Consider the following 23,178-nt stretch of genomic DNA (forward strand, 5'->3'; position numbering starts at 1 on the left):
TCACACCAAATCAATTGTTTTTCCAGTGGTCCTAATCCTCCTCTGTGTGTGACAATCAATCAAGTGCTGTGAATTTCTGTAAGAAAATCTGGTTTGCACATTTTGCAGAAGAAACTGCTACAGCTTACTCCAAGACATGAGTTACCACTATTTTAGTATTTGATCTGAAACTGTCACTGGGAGAAGAATTGAGACCATTGGTGTGTTTATGATTAATTTCAGATACCTGCCAAAAATGACTGTGATACCAATACATCAAAATCTATTTGTACTGCACCATATCTCAGGCTTTTATTTCATATATCTGAAGGAGTATTGAACCTCCACACATGGAAAAAAATAAAAGTAAACTTGGAAAAGTAAAACAAGTAAAGAACAACTAACTTCTCTGTTTTTATCTTTATTTACAGCAGCAGCGGCTCAGAAATATCCTGTCGTCCTTGATTTGAATGAAGAGAGTGCGATATTGTTGAGCTACTAAACAAATGATTGCATTATGCTCGAGCCGTGTGCTGCAACGCCTGCCAAACGTTGATGGAATCACTGGCTTTCAACCACAGAGACATTTGCATTGAGTTGTTTACCAGCCAAAAGGATCACTGCGAGGACACACATCTTAAAGCTGATCCTATTAGTTCATAGAGAAGACAAGACAAAGGAGACACAAACTGCCTCAGAAAATCAGGAAACCATTATGCACCCAGTATAGTTTAGAGCTAATACAAAATGTTAAATGAGACGAAATTAGATGTTGTTTCTTTGAAAGGAGGAAGTGCAGAGGCTTGTTTTGATGCTGCTGAGTGGTGACATCAGCTGCCCGGCCTCATGTTGTCATCCGTAGACATTTACAAGCCCGGCATTCGACACGAAGAGGTCATCTAGGGTGATACAAATACACACAGCAAAGGCACACAAAGGCTTCCCACTTTCAGTGACAATTAGCACAACACGATTTATATGAGACAGACTCAAGTATCCCTGTTTTTACTCTGAGTGACTGTCACCCCTAGATTAAAGAGAGGTGCAGAACAAAGAAATATGACACATATTCAAAACTTCAAACACAGAATGCTTCAGTCTTTCTGAAAACATCAAATAACCCTGTGTTTTGGCGTAACTGCAGCTTTCAGTGTTAATTTATTCTCTGTGAAGTTTGGCGCATTGGTTTACAGTGGATGACAGCTCCATATCTTACATACTATCACGCTAATGTAGACTTAAAGCTGACATGTTGGAAAGACTGACAGGCCAATAGGTCAAACAACATATTTTAGGCTAACTAGCACATGAAGCTAACTAGCATGCTAACAACATGTTGACTCCATACATAGGCCTATGGACGTTAACGAGTTGTGATGCGTTTGCTGACATTTCCAGAAACGATGGCCGTGGACGGTAAGTTAAAGTGTTTAATTTAGCTGGATAGAGTTTTTTTTTCATAATTGCATCTGTTGATTTTCCAAATCGCCCACTCGTTAGCCCCATTAGCGTTACTTCTCGGCACCAATGGTTGTCCATAGCAACAGAGTTCTCATGACTTGTGCTGTGTTCCCACTTGAAAGATCAAGCTACGAGTCGTTTTCAGTTGAAGCCGAGATATGAAGCACTATACTATACACATGCTATAGCATTACTCGACACTCAGCTGCTCCAACAATTTGATGTATTGTCTTTGTCGTTTCAGTTAAATGTGGGGTTTAAATAATTTATAAATCATTGCATTCAGTTTTTTTTAAAACTGTCTAATTACGTGAGCCTCCCAGGCTAATGGCTGCTAAAGGTTGCAGAAGTCATAAAAACTGTTTTAACTGAATACTGCCAGACTGCTTAATGTGGCCATTTTCTGCACATGTGACGGGGCGGATGAATGCTTTCTTTTCTCAGATAGATATTCAGCTTCTTGCTCTGAGTGGGTGTCTTGGTCTAGATCGACATTCCTGCTGGGGTTCAAGGATTATCTCCCGTGTTTGTGTCCCACAGCTCTCTTCCATGGCCGCTATTGTTTCCCCGTTGCGCTGCCTCGGCCCGGCAGCCACAGGAACAAATCCAAGACTCTTCTGGCCACGAGGACACAGGCAGTGTGGTCAGCCTACTCTCTGCATTCCTGCACCCTACCTCTATCAGGGCCCGTGGGTGCTGCACCGTGGTCCGGCCCTGCAGGGCAAACAGACGCAGCACTGTGCACAAGGCTGAGTCTATCTCCCTTTTAGCTTGTTTATACAGGAAGCAGGGCAGCCATGTTGGCTCCATAGACATGGGAGATATCAAGGCATGTTCACCCACACGTTCAGGATTCCTCAGTGGATGAGTTCAGATAAAGTGTTCCTCCATTTTTGCAGCTCTCTGAGTCACTGAACCAAATTTACATTGAATTAGCTTCTAAAAGAAGGAGAAGGTGTTATTATACCTATATATATAAAACTAAGGCAATTAGCCTAGCAGGAAACAGTTCAAATGATTCACCCACTCTAAATATAAACCAACTAGGCAGCAATAGGAGCTTTTCTTCTGATAAATAATTACATTTCTACACAGTTTAAATGAGTCAGACTATAATAAATTTAATGTATTAGGACTTTTAAGCAGTAACTTACACAAAACAAGCAACACAAAGGCATAATTTGCCTGAGTGCAGTGAGTAATTTGAATATGCAATATGAACACGCATAATTCATTAATTAATTTAGGGTGAATTTATAGATTCAAGACATGTTTAATGTCACTTTCACAACATGTTAATGAAAACATGCAGAGGTGTGAAAAACAGCTTCTCCAGGTCCCTCTGTGCTGCATATATGCTAATTAGTATAACTGCAACTACTGACGCTACTAGTCTAACTACTAGTCTATCTACAACATAATGCAACACAGAATATACAGAAGGTTGATATAAGCGGAAGACAGACAGGTGTAATGTAAAAGAGGAGCTTTTAAATGTGATTTTAATATCATTTAGTTGACTTGAATTGGAAATTGTGTTTTTCATCCCTTTTATTTAAATGTTATGTGGTTTGCACCTCAACCACAAACTGCTCAAGAACCACCAGAACTGAGAGAAGGAGCTTCTTCCCCCAAGGCCACACATCATAACTCAGACTCACAGTATCAGTTTTAACCCTTTATGGGGCAAGGAAACATATCTGGTAACTTCCACACACATTTTTACATTCTCAAACTGTAATGTAACATCATTGGCTATATGTTGTATTTGTATCATCATCAGATTCTACTTGTAGGCTTTAGTCAGATGTATGTATCTATGACAGATGTATGTTTGTCTCATTTTCCTGCTGTTCTCTTCTCTCTCTTTTCTGTCTCTACCCGGCCGGCCTTAGGCACATGGGTCCCTCCATATGAGCTTGAGGTTCTGCTCAAGGTTTCCTCCTGTTAAAAGGGAGTTTTTCTTCACCGCCGTCGCCTTCAGGCTTGCTCTGGGGGTTTCAGGCCAGGGTTCAGACTGGATGTTGTAAAGCGCCTTGAGACAATTTGTAGTGTTATTGACGCTATAGAAATAAAATAAAATTGAATTGAATTGAATATTAAATTGCGTCCCTGTGCCTCTCAGTGAGGTTGAGAAGCATGTGGTTTCCATCCAGCCAATCAGGGAAGATCAAGGCATCACTCTCAGGTCAAATGTGGTCTGCAAGGTCCTGCATGAACACTGAGCATAACTGCTTTATTAAGTAGAAGTGGCACTTATGTTCTAATGGTCTAAATACATGTTTACATCTGTTTACCACTTAAGGACAAGGAACCATATATGGTAACTTCACTGACCTTGATTTTCTACACGAGTAAAACGTCACAAAAGTAAAAAAAGTCTTCCCTACAATAACACTCTTGGGTTAAAATTTAGAATTTCCAAGTATTTCAATTGCCGTATAAAGAGTTAATCCACTTTACACCTGATACTGTGACGTTTGCTGTGTTAATGTTGCCACCTTACTCTATTAAAAACATTATTCTCTCAGCCCTTGCATATAAATCTCCACCTTCACTGCAAACAGCATTTCATTTTTTTTGTGTGTGTGTCTTATTCACTTCCTTATCACAATTATCATCTTGTTTTTACTCCTCTACTTCTATCTAATTTTCTTTAAACACCATAGTCAGGCAGAGGAGCTCGTCCAGTGACAGGCCGCTGTCTCTGTCCCGCTCCACGGACGGGTTGAGGAAGTCGTTTGTCCCTCAGGCCGTCTATCTATTTTGCAATTTTGTTTCACTGTTTGACAAAAATCAAAGCCCTGGATCAGGAGTTGATTTCAGATTGCTGCAATCTGAAATGTAGTTCTGGGGTTCGGAAATTCAAGCAGGAAACCTTTAAAAAAAAAATTCTAAATTCAAATAAAAAAAACATTCAGACAGGCGGGAGTGGGCTTGTTGAGATGAGTGAATACACTTCGCATCAAAATTAGTTAAGATTAAATAGAAATAGATAAAGATATTCAGATGAGCAAAGTTTTCATCGCTAAATTTCAGTCGTGTCCTAATTCCACGTGTAAATGTTTGGTTTTAATGCTTTTCGTGGCTCTTTCTGAGCTTCCATGTATCTAATAAAGCTTCAAACTTGCTGTCAGACCTTGAATTTAACAGAAGGTGTTGCATTTTCTAATAGACAAAAAAAATAAATAAAATACATGCCCTAGCGCTAAAAGTGAGAAAGTTGTTTTTGTGTTCCTGTTGGAAGCATCAACCAGGTCTCATAGCCTTCTGGTGCTACATGAAAACATGCTGCTGTGTAACAAAACATCAGGGCTTATGAAAGACTGGACTGTATTTCCTTCTTTGAAAGCAGACGAATAAAAACTGATATGTCACACAGCAACCGTCTGCGGATAAAGTCAGACATCAGCGGGAGGTCTGGAGGAGAGGGAAACATGATTAGACCCAACCACTATCATCCTATAATGAACCACAGCATCTCCCGTCTGCGGCCTGATTGTGTCTTAAAAGCATATTTCACTCACACAGAGCGTGTTTTATACTTTGTGCATTCACCTCATTTCCACATTTAGCGCACAATCGAATAGACGGGTGAGTTTATTAATCCCTACACTGAACTGGATCAACAGAAAACATAAAAAAAATACCAAAAGAATATGAACACAAGCACATGTGAGAAGAGGATGCGAGGGTTTTGCCTCACCTCCAACTCTTATCAACATAGTTCAACCTTTGTTGCATCGTTTAGTCCAGTTAGTAATAAAATACCAAGCCAACCCGGACCATAATACAATCAATAAAGGTCAAAGTAAATGTCAACGTGCCAAAAATAACAGAACTGAGAGGCTGGAGGAGCCTGCATGGAAAAATGTGACTGTGGCTGTGGTGCTAAATGAGAGGAACAAGTGATGGAAGATGACAGCATGTGCTCATTATCAATCTACAAGACAAGACGGCCTCTCACTGAGATCAGCCATTCATTCAGAGAGTCACAAACACCAACCTCTGCAACACACTGGATATCTAACTGCATTTAAAAATACAGTGAAAAGTTTCAGATGAAGAAATATGTTTTAAAAGTGAGAGCATTAGAGTTATTAAAGAGCAAACAAGGCTGATGAGCGCACAAGTATAAGTGGCTCGCACTGGTGTTGGCTATGTGCGTAGGTTACCGCTCTTAAATGTTAAAATTTCTCCAGCACATCCCAAAGATTCTCAATGGGGTTAAGGTCTGGACTCTGTGGTGGCCAATCCATTTGTGAAAATGATGTCTCATGCTCCCTGAACCACTCTTTCACAATCTGAACCCCATGAATTCTAGCATTGTCATCTTGGAATATGCCCGTGAACATCAGGGAAGAAAAAATCCATTGATGGAATAACCTGGTCATTCAGTATATTCAGGTAGTCAGCTGACCTCATTCTTTGGGCAACATAATGTTGCTGAACCTAGACCTGAGCAACTGCAGCAACCCCAGATCATAGCACTGCCCCCACAGGCTTGTACAGTAGACACTAGGCATGATGGGTGCATCACTTCATCTGCCTCTCTTCTTACCCTGATGCCCCCATCACTCTGGAAAAGGGTAAATCTGGACTCATCAGACCACATGACCTTCTTCCATTGCTCCAGAGTCCAATCTTTATGCTCCCTAGCAAATTGAAGCCTTTTTTCCAATTAGCCTCACTGATTAGTGGTTTTCTTAAGGCTACTCAGCTGTTCAGTCCCAATCCCTTGAGTTCCCTTCACATTGTACATGTGGAAATGTTCTTACTTTCACTATTAAACATAGCCCTGAGTTCTGTTGGTTTTCTTCGATTTGATTTCACCAAACCTTTAAGGTATCTCAGGATTTTTTTCTGACCACATTTCTTCCTCAAAGACGATGGTTCTCCACTATCCTTCCAGTTTTTAATAATCCCATGGACAGTTCTTAACCCAGTTTTAGTAGTTTCTTCAATCTCCTTAGATGTTTTCTCTGCTTGATGCATGCCAATGATTTGACCCTTCTCAAACAGACTAACATCTTTTCCACGACCACAGGATGTGTCTTTAGACATGGTTGTTTAAAAAATGAGAAGCTACTCATTGCATCAGTTGGGGTTAAATAACTTGTTTCCAGCTGAAAGATAATCACCCATGCAGTAATTATCCAATAGGAGGCTCGTACATATTTGCTTAGTTAAATCCAGGTGGTGACTTTTTTTTGGCCAGGCAGTGTGGATACACTCACACAAAAGGGCTGATGGAATAACAAGAGACAGGTTAAACCAATGATAGATGAACGAAATCACAGAAGTGAGAACAGACAAAAACAGGAAGTAAAAATTAAATCCAACAAGAAAACTGATAAAACAAAATAGAAGCATTCAAAACTTCTACAGAAATAAAACCACAACTTGCCAAATGGAAGTCTTCCCAAATATCACGCATTTAAGCAAAATTTAGGATTTTCCAGAGTCAGGAAATCAATTAACCTCTTCAACCAAAGCATTTATACATTTAATTTAATTTATTTATTTGCTGACAATGTATCAACATTAAGGCCATTTGTTAACACACATAGTTTGAGTTGGCCACTGGTGATCACATCGCTCAGGAAAGGGCCTCAGAGTCCAAAAATGGAAAGTACCATTTGCCTTCTGTCTCTTCCACTGTGCTGTTCATTTTCTGAGTGATTAAGAAAACTATAGGACTTCTGTTTCTTCTCATTTAACAGGAAAAAATGTGCATTTGTTATTTTCTGATTGCTCAAACACTAAGTATATGTAAATTAACCTCTTGAAACTTTCTTCTCCAGGCGTCCGTGTGTTGTCTACAGTTGCCACCGCGCTTCTTTCTCTCTAAACATTACTTTCTGATGCGAAACGAGAACCAGCCGGTAAACAAAAAGACGCCTGTGCCCAAAATATTAATATTCCGATGCTTGCATGGGTGTTCTCTAACACAACTCGCTGCAACAGATCTGGCCTTTGTTCGCCCGGCCGCTGCGTGAAACACCACATCCAGGACGCCTTGTAGTGCTGTAATGTGGTACAAACGAGCGCATTACACAGTCTAACATTCATGGCTGTTCAGAGCTAAGCGTCTGAGACAATGACAGATGACAAAAGTAGTTTTTTCTTGTCTTTTTCTGGAGCCGTCGGCCGTTAACTCGCTGTCTTCGTGATCACGTGCCGTTTGTTCTTTTGCATTAGTCTGAACCCTTTTTAGCCACGTTAGCTAAGTGAGCATGCAAGATTGTTCAGGTTGGAAACGGCAGCATGCAGAAATATCTTTACATTTGAAATTTGTGCATTACAATGTGAGGTTTGGTTGCTATTTTCAAGTACAGAAGCAAGTATTTGACTCGTTTTGGTTTAAAGACACTAAAAGAGAGAAAACCCAAAGATGCAATGTCACCTGACTTTATTTTATTACAACACAGACACAGATTCTCGCCTCCTGTCCGCAGGTTTTAGCATCTTTCACACAATAATCTTCCCCTTTCTTCTGGACGTCTCCGGGTGACTGTACATCCAACTTAAACCCAATGAATTAAGAAGATAGATGGGGCCGATCCAACAATGGCCTCACAGTGCTGCGGGCCCTGCTTTGCATCAGGGTGTGAGTTCAGACTCAGAGATAACCCTTGTTGTCCCTGCGGCCCGGGGTGAGGCAGATGGGGAGAGGAACAATGGCCCGGCCCATGCGGAGGGCGGCAGTGACTGACACAGCCACTGAAGCTCCGAAGAATGTCTGGAGCCGAGCCAGGCCTCACCACCGCAACCCCCCCCAACCTGACCCTCCTCACGTCCCATGGTGCCTTGAACCCGAGGGGACGACACCTTCAAAGACGGCCCCTGAGCGTCAGCTAGGCAGCAAACCACCCTGAAGGAGAAGCAGAGCTGGGTGTTGTCACTGTGGGCTTTGGACGAACTTGGAGGAGGACTACTAAGCAGACGCAAAAGGTCAACGCCAACCTAAACCTCAGCAGCTAGCATGGCTACAGCGAGCACCTCAGGACAGAGCGCATTCGGGCTCGGGAGGAAAAAGAAGAACCCTGGTCTGATGGATCAGATTAGCAAATTCTTTGGAGGAGACAAGAAGAAGAGGAGCAAGGTGAGCATCAGAGCATTTAAATGGATAGTGAGCTTTTCTTTCCTCCGCTTCTCCCAGTATCAGACTTTAAATTTAATTTAGATTATTTTTGTCAGCATGCCACATTGAGTTGGGTTTGTTAACATCGTGTTGGCAGTATTAATTTAACCAAGGGAGAATTCATTGGTACATTTTTGATCTTGTCAAGAGTGCTTCTTCAGAGCAAACCCACTTTACTTTAATAATTGAATAAATACTTGCACTAATTAAAATCATACCGCTAGTAGAAGCAGGTTCGGTTGGAGGTATTTGGAGAAAGATGATTATTTTGAAGGCTGAATCGGTGACCTCGACATTACTGGCTTTTACATTTTTGTGCAGATTCGTGCTGTGCTTTCAATTCTTTAGAAGAGCAGAGCAAAAAATTGAGAAACAGAAAAAGAAATAGAAAGAAATGAACCAGTGTTCAACTCTTTTTGTTGCCTATTTCAACTTTGAGTGAGGTAGAAATATTCAGGTTCTTCAGTGAGCACTGCACAACTTAAAGTAAAACCACTGCATCTACTCTTCACAGTAAATTTCCTGGCCTCCAGTTTTTGAACTTCAATAGTTTCTCTGTTCCACCCTTTGCGCTTGTAATGCTGTAACTGTGAGCCTTGCAAAACACTCCAGTGCACTCCACCCACTGAGTGGCGGTGCCGCTGTGAGCAGGTCTAAATGTGGGCGCAGATCGGTGCAGGTAAATTTAGTCTGTGCTCTCGGCCTGGCCTTGAGCTGCAGTTTGAATAATAATAAAAAAATAAATAAAAAATTCAGAGGGCCTTTTAAGACCCTTTTAAGGATTGGAGATTCAGCAGCGTGTGATGGGAGACGTCCTCAGGTGTCAGCTGCTCTCAAACGGACCGCTTTCATCCGACACCATGGCGCGTTCAGATTTTATATGTGAGGAAATGTGTGTGATTTCCACTCAAACCACAGAAACATGTGCATCAGAAATATCATTTTAGGATCATTTGTGCTTAATTGCACCAACGATACATAAAGAGAAGACAATGAAAGTGCACATTAACTATTCTGCACACTCCTATGCTGTTTCTTGCTGCTTTGAAACGGCTGCATTTGCATATTTCTCATCGTAGAACATGGTCTCAGCTCCGTCTTGTTTTTGCCGTCTACATCTCTCCCACACTGTGAGCCTTGACATCCAGCCGGGCCTTTAATTATATGTATTGTCAGGCTGCGACCAACTCTCGTGAAAGGCGTGAGCTCGTGCCAAGCTGTTTCATTACGAATGCGCGACACAAAAATCATTTTCAGGCGCTTAAAGGCCTGCAAACCTGTCAGTGTAATTACCTGATCTTGCGCTATATTCTGTTATATAAACACGTGACCTCTGTTGATCCTCTCAGGGCTCTTTCCGGGGTCACCTGGCCTCCTCACCCCAGCAGTCCTCCTCTCGCCGTCGGACCAATGAAAACGCTGTGGTGCATTTCTTCAGGAGCATTGTAAGTCACACGCGTTAAAATAAACGGTTTGCATCATATCATACATCATATACATGTTTTACATTCCCTTCAGTGTGTACATGGAATATTTTTTTTATTTTTGCATCATGCTAACATTCTTGACATTTGACGTGTTGCTCTAAATCACCACGGGTTGCATAAGTCGGAGCACAGGACAAACCAATTTCCTCCAATTTATGCTCCATGAGCGGTGGATTGGCAGAATTTTCTTTTGATTGTCTTCCTGGATCCCACTCTTGCAGCAGTGATTCAAAAACAGTACGCTGAACTGTTTTTCCTCCACTCCCTCGCTGATTACATAGCTGCACGATTCTTTCATTTACATCCAGATAAAATCATAGAGAAAAAAGACGGGATTTAGGGTGAAATTTCAATCAGCGGCTCCATCATTTCAAATCAAAGTTTGTTGCACTGTTTTTGTTTTTCGCCCCGTACAATCAGTCACTCTCTTTCTGTTGTCATTGTTGTTGCTTGGTGTTCCTCAGGTTTCCTCTCCTCGTCCTAAATCCAGGGTGAGTCTCATTTTTCACCATACCTTCTTTGCCCGTCACTCCAGATGAACATGAAGAAGATCTGATCGTGACAAAGTATTCTGTAGATTTCACTTCTTTGCTGCAGCTGATTCACGACACAGTTTCAGTGTGTGTGTATTCACTGGATTTCTTTAAGACGCCATGTGGGAGATTTGAGAATTGGTGGTGCCATCTGGCGACAGTATCACAAAATACCAATCTCCAATGACCACTGTCAAGGACTTCAAACACTGGCTCCAGACAGGGCCTTGCACATTTTTAAGCTGAAGATGCCATTTAGTTGGTTGCAGTCTTCCATTTCGCCACTAGATGGCACTAAATCTGACACACTGGTCCTTTAATTCCATGTGTCTGATGCAGAAACTGATCAAATCCACCAACAATCAATGTGATTATCCCAATTTCCTAGAAACAAAATCTTGTGCCGTCACAATTACTTAATGCTATGGCTATAGTATTTAGACTCAGCATGCTAAAATGTGCACAATCCCAAGGTGAACATGCTAACGTGTAGAAGCGTGTTCATTATACTAGTTTAGCGAGTTAGCATGCTAATATACACAAAGTACAGCAGAGGTTAATGGAAATTTGATATGAAAAATTGTGATGGAGATTAATTGAATTATTTTCTATGCATCCTAAAGGAAGCATGGATGTCATACGCCATGTGGCTAGCCACTTTATCGATGTCTTTGCCCAGTTAGAAGAGGCTGAAATCCTTACACATGGTGACTTACTGTACTGTAATTATGACATAAACCTTTACAATGCAGACCCAAATAGAGAGCTCATCCAGTGGGCCCCAAAAATTTTATGTATGGCACATATAAATTGGTGGTAAAAACCAAAAATACATACTACTACATATATTCAGTTTTTTATATCTTTGCACTCATGAAGTCATAGTTTACACGACATTTTATTTGCTTCTAATCTGAGACCAGTATCTCATCTCATTGCATGACTGTCTGTTTCTTTTTCATGTCCAGTGGAGAGACGTCTTGGGCTTGGTATGTCACACAGTCTTTCTCGAGTCGTACACAAGCCCCGCTGTGACTGCACCGCTTCGCGCGTGTGCAATTATCCCATTTAAAAGCTCCTTTTCGCCACATGTCCTTTGTCTGCGGTGCACCTGTTACCTAACCTTCACGCTCGCGCTGACTCTTTCCTCTTTTGTCTTTCACTGCTTCCCTCCTTGAAGAGAAATGCCTTCTTTTTAATACTCGAGCATGTGGAATCAAGCCTTATTGAAAAGGAGTGCTGATTCACCCACCTCTGGGGACTGAAAAGCAAAGCATACAGCAGCTCAGACTCAACACGTGCCACAGAAAATTGTCTTCATTCACTGACTAATCAGCTGAATAGATTGATTTGTTCATTTTTGACGCATTTATTGGCTTATTGGTAAATTTATTTACATTTCAATTCCCCCCTTCCTTCTTTGCTTCAATCCAGAGCGACTCTCTGCTTCTGGATGACTTTGAAACTGCTCGACTATTTATGAACCACAGCCGGTAAACATTTTCTCTTAGGATCTCTTGGCCTGCATCGCCCTCCACCTCCTCCTCCTCCTCCTCCTCCTCCGCCGCCGCCTCTTCCTCCCCTCTTTCACACTTCTAGTTCTCTGTAACACCTCCATTACTTTGTGCCAGAGGTGACTCACAGAACCATCTGTGTTGGCTTGCCGTCTCCTTTGTGTCTTCTCATCTGTCTGGCAACTGTGGAACATACCTTTGTGTCATTTGACAGTGACCATCCATTCCTGTTTCCCTGTGGATCTTATCTTGTCCTCATCATCCATTTTCTCTCCTCTAAAGGTTGCTGTTAAATGTGTATGTCTCACTCATGTAATTCTCTCACAATAACAGAAAGAACAAAGACAACTGTCTCTTCTTCGTACTGACGCTGTTGCAGAGAAACCACATACCTGCACTTTTGTCGTTTTCCCTTCAACTTGAAAGCAGTAAAATAAAAGTTAGAGATTTAAAGAACATTATGACCTTTAGACCTTCGAAAAACAAAAGTTATATTGTTAAAACACCTTAACAGAAAGAACAAAGACAATTGTCTCCACTCTCATACTGCTGCTGTTGCTGCTGCAGAGAAACCACATACCTGCACTTTTGTCATTTTCCCTTCAGCTAACAAGGAGTAAAATAAAAATTATAGAGTTAAAGAACATTATGACCTTTATACATTTTGAAAACCTTAAGTTCTATTATGAAAAGAACTTGATAGAAATCACAAAGACAATTGTTTCTTCTTTGTTCGGCTGCTGTTGCAGAGAAACCACATTCCTGCACTTTTGTCGTTTTTTTTCCCCATCAGCTTAAAAGCAGTAAAATAAAAATTATACATTTAAAGAACATTATGATGTTTAGATATTTGAAAACCTAAAGTTATATTATTAAAACACCTTAACAGAAAGAATAAAGACAAATGTCTCTTCATGGTTGTGCTACCATTGCAGAGAAACCACATACCTGCACTTTGGTCTTTCAAAAGCAGTAAAAGAAAAGTAGATTTAAAGAATGTTATGACCTTTAGGCCTTTGAAAACCTTAAGTTGTATCATTAAAAGATCTTAACTGGCCTCAAGGGAAATACAGCTTGCAGTAAAGTATATTAAAAACTCAAAAACTCAGTGAAAATTGATCCAAATACTAAGAGGTCGAATTTAATGTGTTTAAAGATGACGGATGGTTAAAAAACAGATATGTGAAAAATCCCCAAATGTTGCAAAAGTCTTGGCATTAGTAAGTAGGTATGCTGTTCCTTCTTTTCACTTTTAAAAGCGTATTATTTGTGGTTATGTGTGTCTTTTTTTGTCCAACAACATCAGTTAATCTGCCCTTTGCAGCCGAACATTTTGAGCAACGCTTTGGCATTTTGTTAGTCGGTCATCCCTGATGCTCTGAGGTTGAAAAAAGTGCCTGATCTTGTAAAGAGGAAAGAAGGCCATCGATGTAAAATGAATTAAACGTCAGCTTAAAGGTTATTCACTGACAACGCAGCCAACGTGGTTTCAGGCCCTGGTTCCCCGGTCTCCATCTTTGCTTATAGAGCGTCTTTTTCTAGGCCTCGTCGCCGCGTGCCGAGAGCACAAAGTCGCCGGTCAGAAGACGCAGAGACCAAAGCACACTGTCCAGAATCTTCAACCTGGTGAGCTCACGGCATCTTTACCTCCTTGTTTTACTTGATTATCCACTTTCTACCTGTAAAAACTGGGCCTCATAAACTCTGCTGTGTGTGTGTTTGCTCAAATTACGGCAGTGATGCTGTCATCAGAGATCAGTGAGTAGCAAATAAATATAATGAACATAATGAGTCACCATTTCAGTTTGAATACTTCTCATTCATTTCATCAACAAGCTTTTATAGCAGCCTCATCGTAATGAACTAACAGGCACATGAAAGCGTCATTTTATTTTTTTCACATGTAAACCCAAATACTCATTCAAACTTTTATTTTCCATCTACCTCGCCTCCTTTGAGGGTTTTCATTTTCAGTGTGGATCATCTCCATGAATCCCTGTAAATGTGAAGCACTTGACAATCAACTCAGATTGCGTTCATCCGCCAGCTGAGGACAGACAAATTACTGTATGTTATTTTCTCAACCTCCTCATCATCACACCTTCTTCTCTCCAGGGAGAATCCAAGTCCCGTCCACCCCCAAAACGCTGGAGTACCATCTTCTAAGCTCTCCGCCGAAGACCAAACCACAGATCCGATGGGACCAGAAGAAGAGGAAAGAGAAACAGATCTGCATGCGGCGGACTCGCAACCTCAAGAAATCTTAACCCACTAACCCAAGCGTCCTGTATCTTTAGTCAGAGACACGTTGACACGGTGTAAAATCTACTCTCGGGGTATGTAGGCGTCCACCTTGCAAGTTTTTCCTTTGTTAATCCTACTTCTAAGAAACTGTTTAGCTGTTTTTAGTCAAAGTATCCTACTGTATAAATCATCTTCGTCGTCAGATGGTGCTAGTGTCTGCTGTTCGCTGTCTGAGGTCTGTTCATGATTGGGTGTTTGTTTTTCTATTCGTCTACTGTCGTCTGCATTTTCACACGAGTGGCGCTGCTTCCTAGAAAACACAGCTCACATTCAACAACTGTTTTGTTTTTGGTTCATATGTGAAATCCAGACAGAGTGGTCCTGTTTCTGCTTGAGTACGTCGCAAAGGAGTTCAAAATGAAAACCCTGCACGAGTATGGCCTCTAATATGGTTTTTAAGTAACTGCTTTAAAGTCATTATGCCTCGGTGTAATTAATGAACATGTACAGTATGACGCTACGTTAGTATATCAAAAAATAAAACGCCCTTTTCGAATGCACTATTCCATAACTGAAAAATGTCCCGACGAACTAAGAGCGATCGTTGTCTTCTGCAGCTTTTTCGCGTCCATCTCCTTTTAGTGTATTTTATCTGTTTGCAGTTTAAATTAAGTTTTAATGTTTGTGTTTAATCAGAGGACGGCAGACATGGTGGGTTTTAGTTGATGGTTACATCGTAAGTGGTTCAAAGGTTTTAGACGGACGCAGTAAGATGGCCTGAGGAGTATATCACTGTAGGACAGCATGTTGGATTCAAATGTTGTGACACATAATGTTTATTTTGTTCGTAATAAATTACACTGCCACTCTCATTCGTGCACGAGCTTTTTTGTTCATTGTGGCGTCAGAAAACTGTTGTGTTTCCTGTTCCTGTGAAAGTCTTGTTTCTAATGCACGGCCTAATAAATGGTAATGATCATTTTTAGTCTCCTCTAAGTTAAGTGTTTAAATTAAATGTTTTAAAATCCCATCATCTCGTCTGTATCACATTTATATTTTCAGGTTTTAGTCGGGAATAGAGTACAATACACATTTGCAAACTTACATCTTAAATTAGCTTTGAACAAATAATTTGAAAAATAAGAGTTAAGCGAAGAGATAACAATGCTGCCTTCAAATGGATCTCGTACACAAAATGCCTGGTGCTCAAGTTGTAACATCGGCTGTAAGGCGTGAGAACACCATTACTTCGGCAGTTCGACAAACTAACAACCAGGTAACTTAATGTAGGAAATATAAAGGAATATTGAAAGCATGAGGCTGTAGAGAATCAACACTGTCCTCAGACATATTGCAAAACTATAAAAAATATGCTATATATACACGCAAATAGGTGCGCGAATACCACAAGGGGGCGCTGTTCACATGGAGTTTACTTGTAAACACACAGCATAACCCTGTCACATGTGTAGGATTGCACTTAACCAACTTAACTTAGCTTAGCTTACCCTGACTGAAAATGCAGGGGGAAAACTATCTCCGTCCAAAGGTGAAAAGAAAGCGCGCAAATTTGCCAACACCACATCTAAAGCTGACTTCTTACCACCAACCAAAGTATAGACGCCACAGCGTGCTGTTTTATTCAGGTGTTTTGAGCTGAACTAGAACCGAGCTAGCTCCTTCCCTACGCTGTCAGCATTTATGCTAAGTTAAGCTAATTTCCGGCTAACTCCAAGATGGTGAACATGTATGTTTTCCAAAATTTCTCTTTCTTAATATTACAAGACATAATAAAAGTGACGAGATAAATGTTCCATGGCCACTACATAGACTCATCCCAAAATAGTTTCCCACGTAGATTAAAATAAGCTGCATCACAACATACTCATTGTATGTGTTCAGGTTTTACAGCTATGAATTAGACCCTTGAATTGTAACCACGACATTAATGTCCTCTGCGACACCGTGTATTTACCAACTGCCAAATAACTGAGGATGAAAAAATGAACAACATGTGCCTTAACTATAACTGATCCATCCTTGAACAGACTCCCACACACAGCTGAGATGTTCTCTGGAGGCCAGTCATCTATAGCTCAGACAATAAGTGAGAAAAACAGTGTTTCCCACCATTAGATATAATGGTGAGAACTTTTCAAGGACAACTGCTCATAACCCACAACATGCACAGATCTCCTATCGCACGCTGCATTAATTGGCTCTGAGGCCCACATCAAATGGAAAACTGGTAATAATTACAAAATGTGTCTTATGCTACAGCATTACATGTACAGTGTGCCATGTGTAGTATATTTCGTCCTCTTTGTAGTTTTACTCTTTGATCATCACAACCTCATGTTTATCATTGAAATGGAAATCTCTATAGAATGTCTGAATGCACCTGAATACATCAAACCTCATCCCCCTTCAAGTCTTCTGTTAGAGTCTCTGGGTCTTTTTACATCTGGTGGAGGAAAGGCAAGCTGCAGTGTTAAGCTACAGAGACCTCTTGTGCTCCACCACTGTTCTGCAAAGGAACGGTTATAAAACAAGCCTCGGCGTTCAGGCATGAGTTTCACTGACACAGACAACTCTCATGATGTGCTCTACATTTAGTATGCTTTTTTTTTTTTAGTTATTTTAAAATGAGCCATGCTCTAGAATAAAGCAATGTTGTACAAACACTAATCTTCTAGCATCCAGTGTTTTGAAATGAGCAGTTTTCTAGAATAATGTTCTAAAAAGAAATTGTGTTCTAGAATGAAAATCACCAGTGAATCTGCAGTGCTTCAGAATGGCCTACAATGTTTCAACCACAGACTGTGTAAAGAAAGGCGGCGAAACAGCTCCTCAGAAGTGAAGCCAAAGCAAGTAGAGCTCCCCCTGGTGACTGGCTGCAGTATAGGTCATAAGCTCCGCCTCCTCCATGTTAGTGGATGGGACTTGGGCCAAACTAAAACACTGAAGTACACGTCACATAATTTTATTTCAAGGGTGGTTTCTGTCATTTTAGGTAGTTAATATAATGTTGGCGCATGCTCAAGAGTCTATTTTTTGGATAAGTTTCGTGTTGGTTAGTTTTTTGAGGCACCTAACTCGCAAGATGACGCTGCCCGTATCCCCGGGAAAATGGTGTCAGTTTGGCCAATACAAGGAAGTTGGGAGGCGTTGTCCATATTTATATACAGTCTATGGTTTCAACATGTGCAATATTCTAGAACGCCCACTGTTTAACAATGTAGCGTTTTAGAGTAAAACAATGTTGCAACATGAGCGAGCAGCGTTCTAGAATGACCTTTCATTTTAAAACCAGCAGTGTTGGTGACCTCACTGTTACAGATAGAGTGACCGTACTTGTAAATTAAACTGTGTTCCGGAACTACCCGGTGTTTTAACACTAGCCATGTTCTAGAATGCCCTGCAGCAGGGAAGTCGAACTCATTTTAGTTCGGGGGCCACATACAGCCCAATTCTGATCTCACGCGGGTTGGACCGGTAAGATAATGGAATAATAACATATAAGTAACAACAATTCCAGATTTTTTCCATTTGTTTTAATGCATAGAACAACAAGTACATTAGGAGAATGTTTACCTTTAATAAACTATCCTTCAAAAAAATAAAAAAAAGGAATTTTCTTAAGAAAAGTAAGTGTAATTTGGTTGCATTATTGTCTGCTGTTTAGTCCTGGGTCTCGGTGTTGTGTTCTGTCCACTTCTCTTACTAAAACAGTGGACAAATTAAGGCTAGCAGTTATTTTCATTGAAAAATTGCAGTCTTCGATTTTCGCATTTTGCAAATTCATGCTGCGGGCCAGATTAGACCCTCTGGTGGGCCACTTTTGGCCCGCAGGCCATGTGTTTGACACTTGCGCCCTACAGTGTTTGAAAATGAGTTGAGTTCTAGAATGGCCTGATTATTTCAAATGGGCCTCTGTGTTTCGGATGACCCGACAATGATCCAGTGTTTTAAAATAACTTGTATTCTTGAACGAACCGATGTTATAAAATGAGCAGTGTTCTCAAATAATCACATCCAACCACCAGTCAAAAAAACAAAGTGTCATTTTTATTACCAAGATTTCTCACCTTTACATTTTGTGGAGATACATCACTATGGCACGATGAACCAAAACAAGTCCTCTAATACATGTTAATGCCAAATAATTTATGTGCAAAATGCAAATTTTCTTAAGAAGTACATTCACAACACGTCTCTGCACAGTTTACAGCAACGACATGACACTGACAGGTTTACTGAAATGAAGCATGTGATTGTTTCTCTTTCTGCAAACAATGCATATAAAGTGGATCAAACAAAAACAGGCGCTCGAAGAACCATTCAATGATTTGTGTGTGTTTTCTGTGTTGTTCATTTTTTCTGTCTCAAACGTATTTATGTACAAACAATGTAAATGCTGCGAACATCTGTGTCACATTTAACTTCCACTAAAGCTTTCACTGGCTTCCTCTTTGAAGACGTGGTTAGCGGTATCTAAATTTTGCGACTGGGTTCTTAGTTCATCCACAATCCCAGACACACTGCCCAACAGCCCACCCATCCCATCGTCCATCTCCCTGTGAAAATCCACCTCCTCGACTTTCACCTGTCCTCCAGTGGGGAGATAAGCCTCGCCTTCATCAAATCCATAACTGTAGCTATCATCCACATCTGCTGGTGCTGCTGCTGCGCTTGTACTGTTGCTGTTAGCTGAGGAGCTGGAGGCAAGTCTCTCACATCGGGCCTGATGCCTCAGGAAGCTGTCTCTCCAGATGACTTTCTTCCCACACAGGCTGCACTCATACGGCCGCAGCCCTCCGTGGGTTTTAAGGTGCTTGGTGAGATGGTGTTTCATCTTGAACGATTTTGTGCAAACAGGACACCCAAAAGGCCGCAGATTGAGGTGCTGCATCTTCACATGGCGGTCCCGCATACTCTTCAGCGTGTACGCTTTCCCACAGTGGCAGAAGTGGACTTTGCCGGTGTAGGGGGCGCCGGCGAGGGACACGGAGGACGATGAAGATGGTGTTGGAGGCGAAGGGGGCGGCGGGAACGCAGCAGAAGACGGGGACAAGTGACGATTGGAGGTGGGGGTCAAGGAGCCACCCTGTCCCCCGCTGGTTGACGGCCAGTTCACGTCTGAGCCTGCCATGGTGAAGTCAGGAGACACGGGCACTAAAGGCCTCTGGGAAACCTGTCCCGTACCGTCTTCAATCTCATCGTACGTGTCCCTGCTATAGGTCCCTTCTGTGAAACACTCAAAGTCCACGTCCTCCTCCTCATCCTCCTCATCCTCGTCCTTGCTGCAGCCCTCTCCTTCCTGTGGCCTCTGCTCCTGCTGAGACCAGGTACCCGTCTGCCACTGCAGCCTGGCTGAGACCGGACAGGGAGGACCTGGATCTCCTTCGCCTGTCTGGCAGCCGTGGACACCGGGCAGGTCCGAGGAGGGATCACTCCCTGCCAAGTCTCTCTGCACTTTTTCCTTTATCACCTCCACACTGTGCTTCACTGAGGCATTTCTGGCGTCCTGGTTTTCATTTGAAACTGGATGGAAGTCCGCTGAAGAAAATCAAAATAGCATTTAGACAAAAGTAGGTGTGGCTCTTCTTAACGCTGATTTGGGGGTACTGACCAGAAATGTAATGCTTGCATAGGAGTGCCTAGTCAGAATCACAATTATGTTGACTAGATGTTCAAATCTGAATTTTACCAACCAGTTTAATTAATAGGAATGACACGATTGGTATCTGAGGATTGGGATCGATCCAGGCATTTTTAGAATGATCAGATTGGATTGTTATCAGGGAAAACCTATTATTAAACAAAAAGGAAAGAGGGATCCTTATATTTCTCTAAATAAAATATATAAATATATATAGTTTTAAGAAGGTTAAGTAAAAGGATGGAATACTTTTGGCAGGAGTTCCTATTTATAAACTTACCACAGTGACCCATTTGTGCAAAGCCTTGCTTCTTCTCCATGGCCTCGTCGCCTATGCCTTCATCCGCCTCTATCTCTCTCTTCTCATTCCTCCTCTTCTCCAGTGTCTCATCACTGTCCACGCTCTCTCTGTTCTTATCAATCAGTCGTTCGGCGCTCTGCGGCGCACCCCGCTGCTGAAACCTGACTTTCTGCTTCAAGGCCTCGCCACTAGGGAAGCCCCCGTGGTGCCGGCTATTGTGGCCAGGTCCATCATGAGTAAAGTGGTTAGTTTTAGCATGACTTGACACCCATGCCTCCTCACAGCTGGCGTAATCACTCTCCACGTAGCCGGGGAGGGCGTCCAGTTGAGAGTCGGCCAAGTGCTGGGCTGATGAGGGCCGCGGGCGCCCCCATCTCGGAAACTGCTGCGGGCGTCTCCATGTAGCTAAGGGAGGCAAGGCATCGGGCTTCCTCTCCCTCCTTCTTCCCTCTCTTTCCGCGTACAGGCACTCGGTGCTGCTAGGGGACTGCTGGCGAGAGGCGGTGCCGGGGTGAGCTGCAGCAGCCTCTCCCGGGGCGACGTCTACCGAGGACCGGGGCCTCTTCAGGAGCTCAGTGCATTTGTCCACTATGTGCCACATCTGTAGGAAACTGGCCACAGTGACGTAGTTGACAATGTCGTCGTGCACGATGCTCAGCTGGCCAGTGTAGGCAGAACTGAGGACGCTCTCAAAGGCCACTGGGTCCATGACTGAAGGCAAGGAAACTGTTGTTACATTCTTCAGTAACACCTGCGAGGAAACAACAACAACAATGACACGTAGACCGTTGAGGATCTGAAGAGAAATGTGGGAATCTGTATGTGCATTGAACGTGGCCTACCTGGTCATGAAAGTAAGGTGAGGACGCAGCGAGTACACAGCGGTGGGCCCTGAACACCTGACCTTGCACCTGGATGGAGAGATCGCACAGCCTGCCTTCCTCCCGCTGCCGGTTCAGATTATCCAAAACAGCGGCACGGGCACCGGGGAAACACACCTGGACGGTCAAACCAGCTGGAGCCACAGAGGCACTGCAGGTCGGATCCATGGTGACACAAAACTGTAGACAAGAGTGGTAAAAGGGATAACTAATTTGTGATATTTTCCGTCTCAATATACTTACAGTATACGTGTTTGAATGCTTCGTCTTGTTTATATGACAATACTTTACTCGCATTTTGTTAAAAATATGTGTAACTGTGATTTATTTCTTACATTATAGCAACCTGGATCTATTGGGCTTTTAAAACTGTAATTTAGGAAAAAACAAGCATCATGAAGGAGTCACTTTGGCCACTGGAAGTTTTAGACAGGAAATATTTCACATTTTATAAACTAAATACTACATTAACGAGCGCATATTAACTGATAACAGAATAAAACAACAGTTAAAATGACAATTATTTTCTGACTGATTAACGATTGAGTCTGAAATTTGTCTCTGCTTATTCACAATGCCTATTTTCCCAAATAAACCAAGCAAAACAAGACATATTTAAGACAAATTACTCAGTTTACTATCAAATAAAGTAATTAGCAGCTGAATAAGGGAATGTTTAAGGGCATTAAGCAATTAATCGATTAGCTAATGATCATGGTTTTTTTTTGACAAATAATTCTCTGTCAATCACGTAATCTATTGATTAACAACTCATTTTACCTCTAGTACCAGATAAAACCGATGTAGGTAGACGGTCGATAGGTACATTTATTGATAACCAGCTGTGCGCATTCCAAAGAAAGAGCTTCCACCTGATGATCAATGCATTTAGCAATAGCTTGCTAACGTTAGCTTTGTGAATATGAAGCTTTCTCCACACGGCACGTCATATAAACAATAAATGTTAGTATTAGCATGAAGAGTAGCTTAACAAGCTTCTAGTTTTGGTTGACTACTAGCTATTATTAGCTACTACTGCATGATAGTTCATATTAGCAAGCGCTTAGCTAGCTTGTAGCTAACCAGGAGACACTGCGTTAGCAAGATAGCAATTAGCTTTCTCACTTTACCTTTGAGGTGTTCAGGTTAGATGGGGTGTCGCGGACTATTTAATGCACAACATGGCCATTCGTGAATTGCAAAGTACAATCTCGTGTTTGTGTTTACAAAAAAATAAAAAATAAAGAAATAAAATGAAGCTAGCAGAGGCTAACAGCAGCCTGCCCGTAGGCGCAGCTGGTGCTAGTTGACAAAACAGCATCAGCAGCATCCTCACACACGGCAAGAGTGGGTGTTTGGTGTGGAACTTGTTTTGAGCTGTCACGAAACGCCATCGCGGGGGTTAGGGTTTTACCTAGCCGTGAGAGTTTTGTTTAAACAAACAAACGAATGAATAAAAAAAGTAGCGGTTATTAGGAGTTACTGACTGATCTGAGGCTGTTTGATTGAGTTGTGTTGACGGAAAAGGGTGCAGTCACGGGATCAACCAGACCCGCGTGGGGTTAAGTTAAAGGGCCAGTACGCCCTATTATAAAACGCTAGCTTCAGAGCATCATTTATTTATTTAGCATTAATATGTGCTAACTTCAACAGCAGCTGAGGCGGAGGTGGCAGAGCTAAGCTAGCGTAATATGTTAGCATAAATCGTTATCAGAAAGGCTTCAACGGTCGGCAACGGTTACAGCAACTGCTCAGTCGCACGCGCACAGCCGTTTTTTTTCTCTCTCTCTCTTTACCGCAGTGCATCTGCAGCATCCTCCAAGCCCGCGCGACGACAAGAGGTGCCGCTGTGGCGCAGCAGAAATCACCGTCGACCGAGCACCGGACGCGGCGGCTATTATTTATCTCTTCGTCGTCGGGGGCTTATTTTTTTTTTTTTTTATTAATTATTATTGTCCCTTTTTAAACGTCT

General features: G+C 42.0%; 2 protein-coding genes across 3 annotated transcripts; one reads left to right on the forward strand and one right to left on the reverse strand.

Annotated features, from left to right (window-relative positions):
- The first annotated feature begins 8,318 nt into the window (after positions 1-8,318).
- On the forward strand, positions 8,319-15,228 carry mbpa (myelin basic protein a). The gene is made up of 6 exons (XM_084563404.1): positions 8,319-8,545; positions 9,934-10,029; positions 10,536-10,562; positions 11,573-11,593; positions 13,661-13,744; positions 14,234-15,228. The coding sequence occupies exons 1-6, from the start codon at positions 8,426-8,428 to the stop codon at positions 14,282-14,284; spliced, it is 399 nt and encodes a 132-aa protein (XP_084419530.1). The 5' UTR covers positions 8,319-8,425; the 3' UTR covers positions 14,285-15,228.
- A 3,180-nt stretch (positions 15,229-18,408) lies between these two features.
- Positions 18,409-23,009, reverse strand: zbtb22a (zinc finger and BTB domain containing 22a). Of its 2 annotated transcripts, XM_084563008.1 has the most exons (4): positions 22,337-23,009; positions 21,168-21,386; positions 20,305-21,076; positions 18,409-19,921 (listed from the first exon to the last, which is right to left on the reverse strand). In XM_084563008.1, exons 2-4 carry the CDS (start codon positions 21,372-21,374, stop codon positions 18,801-18,803), a joined length of 2,100 nt encoding a protein of 699 aa, XP_084419134.1. In that variant the 5' UTR covers positions 21,375-21,386; positions 22,337-23,009; the 3' UTR covers positions 18,409-18,800. The 2 variants fall into 2 exon arrangements, with proteins under 2 accessions (XP_084419134.1, XP_084419135.1); XM_084563009.1 differs by lacking the exon at positions 22,337-23,009 and having other exon boundaries at positions 20,305-21,036; positions 21,168-21,299.
- Between the last annotated feature and the right edge of the window lie 169 nt (positions 23,010-23,178).

Source organism: Chelon labrosus (genome assembly GCF_963514085.1).
Source record: "Chelon labrosus genome assembly, chromosome: 16".
In the NCBI taxonomy this organism is placed as follows: Eukaryota; Metazoa; Chordata; class Actinopteri; order Mugiliformes; family Mugilidae; genus Chelon; species Chelon labrosus.